Source organism: Meleagris gallopavo, chromosome 2 (genome assembly GCF_000146605.3).
Source record: "Meleagris gallopavo isolate NT-WF06-2002-E0010 breed Aviagen turkey brand Nicholas breeding stock chromosome 2, Turkey_5.1, whole genome shotgun sequence".
Taxonomy (NCBI): domain Eukaryota; kingdom Metazoa; phylum Chordata; class Aves; order Galliformes; family Phasianidae; genus Meleagris; species Meleagris gallopavo.
The window spans coordinates 75,843,160-75,853,555 of record NC_015012.2 but is presented as its reverse complement, the minus strand read 5'-3'; the positions used below and the strand labels follow the sequence as shown (position 1 = coordinate 75,853,555).

Sequence of the window (10,396 nt, the reverse complement as noted above, 5' to 3'; positions counted from 1 at the left end):
AAAAAAAAAAAAGCTAGAAGACTCAGTCTGTCAATTATAAACAGTTACTGAGTCAAATATCTCTTAAAATACCCAACTGTTTGTCCATGCAAAGTCCTATGGGCTCTACTGATAAACAAAAAACATATGCAAATATTGAAGTGATTTTTTTTTTTCCTGTTTGTCATTATCCATATGAAATTTGACTGACTCTTACAAAAAGCACTACGAAAGACTGCAAACTGTCAGGCTACACTTGGTATTTCAACAGAAATTCTGCTTCTGCAAATGCAAAAACTCTTATTTTAGTCACTGTCAAGGAACAAAGGTTTTCACAGTAATGTATCACAAAAATGCAGTAAGGTAGGTTGGAATCTGGAGAGCTGGAATTGCAACAGCATAGAGGGGACACATTCCAACTTCAGACTCTCCTATTCAAAATCCAGAAAAAGTCGCTAACAGCAAGACTTCATGTGGTATAAGACTACATAAGCAACTCTGACTCTGACTGGTGTTTTGTAGTTCTGTCAACTTGGATTACTTATAACGGTACTCCACAGTTGAAAAATAATACGTAAGCATTGGGATTCAATCAATGGATATACTTTGAGAAATACCAATTAAGCAATTCACGAAGATACAACTATCTATTTCAGTAGCGTTCATGGGACTTCAAGTACTAAACTTCATTCCTTGAAATTAAACCCAGTTCAGGGACATTTACTTTTAAATTTTAATCTTCACAACTGTTGGAGATCACAGGAAAGCACAGAACCACCTGAACGTCTACAGAGAAGGAGACCAGAGCTGACAATGCTACTGCTGGGCTGAAACCTGTAAACCTTTCAAGACCAAGCTCTCTCCCTGAAGAATCAGAGATACCATCGCAGTAGAGCTTACTGAACTCCCACTACACAGTTCATGGGAAGGCCAATGCGTCTGGTCAGTATGGTGTGGATTTATGGAGCCGGTACAAAACTTGGAGGTGCAGCCATGTAAAACAAAAGACAGCTCACCAGGAAGCAAGATGTAACATGGTCTAGGCTGGTTGGCTCCGTATCAAGTATATTTTGCACTGCACTTGCACTCATACATATTCCAACTACGCTATGCCAACTGTGTGTTGTATTCCAGATGGCAGTCATCCAGGATACTGGAGATGCACACAGGTAATTTGTGGAACACAAATCTCCTTGCAAGCCAAAACCAAGTGAAATGTGGAAGTGACTTTCCACCAGTCACAAAAAAAAATCCTATCTAATTTCAAATTGTGAAACACAGAAGATTATCTTCTTATGTTTCTTGGTTGATCAAACTCAGAGCACCCCCTAGTTAGCTGTACTTGAAAGTTAAAAACCTTGAGTTTTCCAACTTGAACACAGTGAATATACAGTGCTCAGGCTCCCTCTGCTGTTTGCACAAGCAGCTGAGTTTTATACTTAAATGTACTCATGACACAACAAAGACAGATGTTGGCCATAATTAAAAACCAGTCAGGCAAAAAAGACTGTCCAAAAATTCCAGATCCCAGATAGACAAAGAAGAGTGGAGAACAAAACAACATATAAATTGTCTTTCACAGAACTCCAACTCTCTATTTAATGAAAAATAACGTTGTTTTAACATATTAATACCAGCACAACGAGTTGAATTTTAATCTCTTTTAGTATCTTCCTGCAAAGCAGTCTGAAGCACTGATTTACATAAATACAGCTATAAACTTTTCTTTATATACTAATTTTAAGGTTATTTACACAATTCTACTATGCTCAGCTCAAAATAGGCACTCCTCATATCCTTAAATCTCAGCAAATCATCAGAATCCGTGACAAAAAAGCTAAAACGTGCATTTAGAGAATTTTCTGCACTAATTAAAAGCAGAATTCTTATTTTTGAAAAGCTATGATTAAAGATTATATTTTATTCAGAGATGTGATTGATGAGAATTTCTTTAGTCTGGAAGTAATTTTAGCTCAGGTCATTTAAAACTTTATAAAAGCTAAGTCATGCAAATTTTCAAGTGAGAGTTTTTCGAAAATTAGCATTTAAAAATAATGAATCAGAAAATGTGTTTTTAGGATGAAATACAAATTTCAGGACAATCTCTACCATACCTAAATTATTAACAGATCTGCTCTATCCTGTATAAGAGACAACATAATGATGAATATGAAGCACTTAGAGGCGTGCCTTGTTGTTTTTTTTTTTTAAAAGGAAAATGAACGTTGTTTAACAGTTTGCTTATCATAGAATCACAGAATGGCTCGGGTTGGAAGGGACCTTGAAGCTCACTCAGCCCAAACCTCCTGCTGCAGGCAGGGCAGCCCCCCATCAGTTCAGCTGCCCAGGGCACCACCCAACCTGGCCTCGTGCACCTCCAGGGATGGGGCACCCACAGCTTCTCTGGGCAGCAGTGCTGGTGCCTCACTGCCCTCTGAGTAATGATTACTTTATTTATGCTATTTGAAAATAGTAACTTTTAGATAAAGCTCATACCTGTACCATGGATAAATAAAGTTTTCCAGGACCAATTCAAGCACCTGTGAAGAATGAAGTCATTGCAAAATAAACAAGTGCACTATAAGTAATTGTTAGAGGAGACCGCAGAGCAGTCTCCTATATGATAACATTTAAACATACAGTAATATATGATGCAGACCTATTGTAAGATCAGTTACAGTTAATAATAATAAATACATTGGGCAAGGAGTAATCAACTGATTTTTTAATGAGGTCTCAAAGCAAAACTGCTTTCACCAGTGCTATGGACAGCACAAAGCACAGTACTACGGCCATTCTGCAATGCAAACCTTGCTTCACACAACACTTCCTAATTCCATGGATCAATTCCCTAATTCCTCAGTACCTCAGTACTTTCCTGAGGTAGTGTCCAGAGTCCCACATGGACAGCTACCCATTCTGAACTCATACATCCATTTCATTTCATGCAAACTTCCTCTTTTCTGACTCCCCTCTATGCTCCAGGTAGAACAGTCCATACAGCATGCTCACCACTCCCAAAGAAAGTAAAAGCCAAAGTGCAGCTCTGGCACTTCTCCTTATGCCTACACAAATGTTTCAAGTCACTGTTAATGTGCCAGCACCACAAATAGCAAAAAGAAAGCTTCTGAAGAGATGAAGAAACAGCGTCAAGTAAAAACGGAGAAGGAAGGATGATGTTTTCTTGAGATTTTTCCTCCTCCACTAAAGCCCAAGATATACTCTGTACTACCTTCTCCCGTCACTGTCATTGTGTTCAAAGAAAAATGTAAGGTCTGCATGAAAGTAAAGCTGAACATAACAGCTGATATGACAGGCTGATAGTAGGGAAACTGCTAGGTCAGGGCTTGAACTAGTGATTGAGCACGTGGTGAAGGAGTGTGGCTGGCCCAGGGAGCACAGACACATTGTTTGCTCCTATGATCCTGACCAGAAGGTGGACCTATCCTGTGCTCATGTAATGGCAGCCACTGAAGGGAGATTATCACTTAGGCCTAGGCTGCTTCTTGAGAAGGATTGTTAAAGGGCCCCTTCACCAGTGGGGTGAGTTCCATTCTTCCTTTGGTATATGTCTGGCCTGTGTGTGAATACTTCACCTGGTATCACTAAGAACCTGTCAGAAGGTTCTTTGTAAGCAGAACAGTAGTTTATTCCTCTTAGAGCACTTGAGACAGCTCTCATTCACACTATGGATGCACTACATAAACCCAAGACTTAATCATTTTATGCTATCTTTAGGGCTCTGCTCATGATTATACATGATTACACACTCAGTAATAAACACACCATGGCCTTTTTAATTCCCCTCAGTTCTTCAGATATAAGCAGTTGATGAGCATTATTTTTCTCTTTCCTACTAAGAATACTGTCTACTCAGAGTTGATAAGACACTCTTCCTTTTGCAACTATTTCACTTCAGAGATTTTCTCCCCTTTTGTTTTTCACAATGAAGAAAAAAAAATCTTGTTCTTTCACCCTTTCTGCAAGGATGCTTTCCAGTTTGGAATAACCCTGTGTATCTGGATTGTGGTCTGCAGGAAGTGGTTAATGCCTTTTTTTTTTTTTTAACCTCTAAGTGAACAGATATTAGTGTGTTTTTTTTCGTTGTTGTTGTTGGGAGCAAAAACCTTGTTCCATGTTTCCCCTTCTAGTCTAAGGCCTCAATTATGCAATCCCAGGACCAAAGCTTTTCTGAAATCTTGAAACTGTAATACAATCACATGATGATGATGGATGCAGAGCACCTTCCTCACTTCTCCCATCTCTACTTCCATTAAAAGGATGAAGGGAGACAACATCACAAATTCATTACATCCCAGGCCAAGGAAAAAAAAAAAAAAAAAAAATCTGAAAATTTTCTTTGGAAGTTAATCTTCAGACAACAGGGAGGAAATCAATCCAGCAGCAGTCTGCAAACACAGACCATTGGCCTTAACAGCAAAAGATCAGAGTACCCAAGACAATTTCACCAATGCCTTCTGTAATACAACCAGAAGATAATACATCAATTTACTCTAGAAACTTCAGTCTCACAGGTACTGAAACATTATTTTTGTTCATGCAGTTTCTAACAAAAACCTCTTTCAGGGGTCATACTAGAGCTGAGCTAAAAGAAGTGCCTTTCAAAGGGAAAGAATTGCATAAAAATTTGTTCTATACATCTGTATCTGTTTAAAGATTCTTTTTCTTTCTTTTGTCTATTTTTGCTATGCACCTCCCCAGCAATAGCAACTATAGGAGATTATCTTCCCCTTGTAGCAGAGCCTTCAAGCCATAAGACTCAAAGCCATTACAATGCACTACCCTTGAGCTTTCATGCTATTTTGAAACTGAAAACCTGCCCATCAAATGCATTAATGCATCTTTATCACTTGCTAACATAACTTATTGATGCTCTCTTAGCCTACTAGAAGAATTGTTTCTAACAACTCTACTTAGCTCAGCTAAACATACAAGTTCTGTTAAAAAATTTCCTGTGGTTATTAAATCAGCAAGGAGGGCAGGAGAGGTGCAAGATCAGATGGCCCACCCTACCTTCTTGAGACTCACCCTGCTGACTTCCACCTGAACCATTTCACATGACTTGTCAGGGCTTCTTTTGGTATTTCTTACCTCCAGAGTCATAGTGTATGACTGTAAGGGCTCTGTATTAATGATTATCTGCTGGATAAAACCATGCAGACAATCCCACTAAGACAAAGACCAGGCAGACAACTAACCCAAAATACACCTGAAGTCCATGTGTCTGTGATCCTGAGGTCAAAAGGTCAAGATATATCTTATTAGAACTCAGGTTATCTATAGCACCTTAAAAAAAAAAAAAAGCCTTGGTCCTGGACACATAGAAGGTAATCCCTATTCACACATTTGCTAAGCAGTTAAGTATGACGTGTATCCACTTTCAGTCCAGCAACACCAAAAATATCACTCAAGCTGAGGGGATATCTCAAAGAATGCCAGTTAATGACAAGCAATTTCCTTTTCTATAAAGTATCATTTTCCAGCTCTAAACTGAAATAATGAGTCATTTCATTGAAAGCCTACCTATTTTTCAAGTATTTCACAAAATGACGGGTCCTACAGCATGTGTGAAGTTTTCAATTGGAAAGAGATTAGAAATGTACAACCAAATATAATGCAGGTAGCAGTGTTATAAGCAGCTGAGGAGGAGAAGAAAAAAAAAAGAAAAAGAAAAAGAAAATTCATTTCTACCAAGTACTAAAACATTGCAGCTAATCAATTTCTAGCTGCTGAGACAAGCTTTCTGTGCGTTCTCATAGTACAGGCTCCAGTTGCCAGGAGGAGGAATGAGAATTACCAAGCCAAATTGGACTGGATAGTAGCAAGGATTTGATAAGTAAACCATAGACATAAAAAGCCTTAAAAAAGCAGAGGCTGCTTTCTGAGAGAACAAGCAACTCCCAGTATGAAAGCATGCAGGTGACGGGGCAGCTACAGGAGTTCTGGGCTGGCAGGAAGTATGCCATTCATTTGTACATTTTTCACTTCTAGAAGAAAAAAGGAAGAGAAAAAAATCTGATCCGATACTAAGAGCAAAAATCTGAGAAACTAAACATGAATGAAAAATTGGTGAGATCAACAGACAGCACCCTGATTCACTAGCCCATTTCCATAACGATGCTGATCATGAGCAAATGAGCAGCTTTCTGTAGGTTAGACTTGCAAATATCCTTTTGTAAGTAAAGATGAGCTCATTAACTGAATAATAGAATTTGATTCTCCTGTATGCAATCTGTAACACCTTGATTAAGCTGACCAACAGAAATATCCTAATTCAAAAAGAAAGAAAACACCAGAAAACTAATATAAAGCAAAATGCAACAGGAAAAAAAACTGCGAACAAAACAAAATTATAGTGAAGTCAATGCAGTATTTTTTATACAGAATACAGCCCAAATGATCGAACACTGACAGATGCATGGCTGAGGGAGTTCAGAGCTCAACTACAACAACAACCATGAAGGGAGGGAGGCAAGTCTAATCACATGTTTCTCTTTGTATTGTTCAAAACAATACAAGGGCTAGATAAGTAAAGGAAGGCTGCAGAAGATGAAGAAACTACAAAACAAGACTAACTGCTGTCACAATCTGAGGTGAAAAATCCATATATTGTGAAAAGAATTTGGATTTCTTCTGATTCAAGTTTGAATTGCAATATCTGTAAGCAAAGGAAAATCTATGCCTGATACAACTGATTCAAACTAAAAACATTTGGAAATGAGAACATCGCTAGAATTTTTCAACTTGCAAAAGAAGAACTAGAAACACTAATCAAGAATTAAAAACCCAGAGCTATTCTGATTTTTTGAAGAATCTACTTTTTCAGAAGTAAGCTGAGCTCCACACTGCTTTGGAATCTCATTAATCTTAATTCACTTCTCGCTGTATCAGCTTCCCTCTAACGCGTGACTAACCCACAAAAGAAAACACAAGCAGTCTCTGCTTCCAACCCTAAGCAGGTATCCAGTTCCAGCTGTACATTAAGTGCTGAATTCCCAGTGCAGGGGATGATGAGGAAGGAATACAGTTAAAGGCAGAACCTTTAACCAGTACTGAAGAGTTGCAACAGGGAACAACAAAGGGAGATGTAGCATTACAGACAGCATGTGAAAAAGGTGACTCAAGTGTGTGAACAGAAGTCTATCCACCAAAGGTTATGACCCTGCTGCACTGCACCAGGAATGCACAGAACCTCCAGGTAAGCACTCAATAAGAGAAAGGAATAAGAAATGTAGCATGAATTTAGAAAAGCCATGTCTATGCTGCTAAACAAAGCAGGCCCGGAGAGAAGCCAATGAAGTAAAAACAAAGCAACAATAACCAAAAAACCATCAACAAAAAGGGCCCACACTGTTTTGATAAAAGCAGAACTACAATAACAACAATCAAATACAAAAGTCATTGTATACCGACAAAAGATCACCCCTGAAAGGTAACTACAGTATCTACTCAGCTCTTCTGAGTAACACACTACAAATAACTTTACTAGCTAAGATTGCTTATGAAATACAGAAGTCGTGCTGTTTAACTAAAGGGAGTTAACAAGTTATCCCCGTGATGGTTTTTTTGTGAGTTCGTTTTGTTTTTCAACTTGCTAAGGGGCATGCTCTGAACACAGAGCTGAGTTACAGTTAGCTTTAGTTGGTTTCGCACACCAGGTTCTCAGTTGTGAGAGCTGACATGTATGGCTTTGTTCACTTCTGACACGCCATTTATTCCTCCTTTTACCACAGAGCTCCAATGGGGAAATTCTAAATAAACGGAAACTAAGCCACCCAAGGGTTTGTGTATTTTCTTAGCTTTTAAAAAGGACAGAAGATTATCTACTGAGCTTCATGAAGCAGCAACAAAGCGAAAAAAATAAATGATCCTAAAGCAAAACAGCTCTTTGTATATTTTCTAAAGAGAAAAGAAAAAACAAAATTCCCTAATTACAATCTAATAAAAAGAAAGTAATTATGCTATTCTTTTTGAGTAAATCCTGTGTCTTCTTTTTTTGATCAGTTGCATTACGGCTTATCTGATGATTTTAAATATCTATAATCACATTTAATATCATCACAGAATTTTTGTAACTGGAGCAAATAATCTCTTAATCTGTGTATGGGAACTGCTGAGCCATGGCCTGAACCTCTGATTGATCACCTGAGGTGAGCAATGAGTCAGCCACAGGAGCACAGGTGAAGGCAAATCACCTGTGCTGCCAGAAGGGGTGGAGCCTGGCTCCACCTCTCCTAGATAGATTTAAGAGCTGGCTACCAGGGGGGAAGGATCTCTTCTGGAGTTTGGTAAGTGAGCCTAGGATATAGGTAAGACTTCTATCTATTCTCTTTTTGTTATTATAATCTGCTTTGCCTAACTCCCTTGTTTATTTTGTAATTATAACATCTTAATATTCATAGATTATACAATCTGTCACTACTTCAAACAACCAAGCAGGCTGAAATCAACTGAAATCAGACATGTTTTTTCAGTCACTTATTTATACCTGATCTTCCTCCTATACTTCCCAGTGTGCACAGGTGTTTCTTGAGTTCTAAGGGTGCTGTTCAGGAACAGTCATGTTCCTGTTAACAAACAAGCTATCTTGCTTCTCTGCACCCAGCTTTTATTCTTCTGATTTGATTGTTAAATGAAAAGTTAACATACGTGCTAAGTACATCTGACTCATTTTATCAAGCCAGAAGTGTAACAGGCCTAAGAAACACATAATTAAAGAAGTCACTGAACTGCAAGGAACTAAAGAAATGAAACAGCCATCACCTCTGACAGGGACGCGTCAACCTTGGAAGGCACTTTCAGATCCAGCCACGGTTGATAGTTTTCCAGGAGTAAAGCAGGTCTGTAGAAAACCACAGAAAAGTTGATGCAACAATACTGCAGTTTTCCCACTGATAAAATGTAAGAAATAACAGGACTGTCAGTGCCACATATTTAACTTACCTGTGCCTCTTGCATTTGACTTTGCCACACACAGCACAACTGTGACCATGGGGAAATAGCTCCGGCAATTCCAATTGCTAAGAGAAAATATTTGGACAAGTTTACATTCTTTGAAACGATGATTCTCGTCATATACTGATACTCTAAAGAGAAATTTATTAATGTATGCAGTTACAGAGAGTTGAGTGGTAGAAAGGCAAAGCTGTTTCTCAGCAGGAAAACAAGGCAGCAAGGTACAATATGAGAAACCACTGAACCAAACAGAAAAAGCACTTCTGCTAAACAAAGTTTAAGATGACAGATACCCCCTCACATCTCCAGTCATCTTCCCATACGTCAGATGATCTATAACAAGAACAAATGGTTTCTCTACAAGTCTTGCCTTGCTTGGATCCCTGAAGAAAGAAACAGGGATTTCATAAAATAGAATCATGGAATGCTTAGAGTTGGAAGGGACCTTTAAAGATCTTCTAGCCCAACTCCCCAGCAAATGAACAGGAACATGCACAGCTAGATCAAGTTGCCCAGGACTTGATCCAGCCTCACCTCGAAAGTCCTCAGGGACGGGGCACCCACCACATCTCTGGGCAACCACCACCACTGTGAAAGACTTTTTCCTTATGTTGAACCTAAATGTACTTTCTTTGAGCTTAAAACCATCTCCCCTTGTTCCACTGCCACAGACCCTGCTAAAGAGTCTGTCCCCTTCTCTCCTATAGAAATGCTTTTTTCTTTTTCCCAAGGAGTTTAGCACCAGTAAAGGAAGTTTGACTACAACCAATAAAGCTGTAGTCAAAGTTTGGCTATCAAAAGGAAAGGTATCTTTAAAAATATATATATTCATAAAGTAATATGCTACTAGGTACTTTTTAAGCTACTTACTACTGAAATGCCAAGTGAAAAATAAGTGAAATGGTTAACAAGCCACATCCAGCTCCCAGCAACAAGCTTCAGGGACCTCTCTGCATACTGATAGATTTGATGGGATTATGCATAAACTCACGAGGAATCCACAGTCTTAATCACCATGTGTGTGCCACAAGACCCGTCAGCACGTAGATATAAGTGATATTGATGTCCAATACTATAAAAGTAGGACTGCACACGAATTGCCATCCACGTGCATTGCCTCCAAACGTGAAGAGGAACGCGGACTTACCTTGGGCTTGTATTTGATAGTGTACAGAATGTTGGGCAGGAGGGAGTCCGGTCCCAGCGAGCAGTAGAAGGTGACGACGCCAGCCACAAACGACCAGAAGATCATCAGAACATGAAGGTACCTTACGAAAAACAAGGAAAGAAGACGTTTCCCTTCACATCTGTACATCGGCGTTCCTCCGCGGAGCCGCGGCACAGGGCGGGCTACAGCGCGGTCAGGAAGAACCGCCACCACACGGCTAACAGCACCGGGCCCCTCCCCTCGGCGGGATTACCGGTTAAGAAGCAGGGTCGC

General features: G+C 39.3%; 1 protein-coding gene across 2 annotated transcripts in view; it reads right to left on the bottom strand.

Annotated features, from left to right (window-relative positions):
• SNX14 (sorting nexin 14) overlaps window positions 1-10,390 on the bottom strand; it is a 54,848-nt gene extending 44,458 nt beyond the window's left edge. For both annotated transcript variants that reach the window (XM_010707657.2, XM_019613114.1), the window contains exons 1-5: window positions 10,377-10,390; window positions 10,103-10,223; window positions 8,944-9,020; window positions 8,764-8,842; window positions 2,476-2,519 (exon numbers count right to left, since the gene is read on the bottom strand). In XM_010707657.2, the coding sequence (XP_010705959.1) occupies window positions 2,476-2,519; window positions 8,764-8,842; window positions 8,944-9,020; window positions 10,103-10,207 (305 nt within the window). In that variant the 5' untranslated portion in view covers window positions 10,208-10,223; window positions 10,377-10,390. The remainder of the gene's footprint in view (window positions 1-2,475; window positions 2,520-8,763; window positions 8,843-8,943; window positions 9,021-10,102; window positions 10,224-10,376) is intronic.
• Window positions 10,391-10,396: the final 6 nt, after the last annotated feature.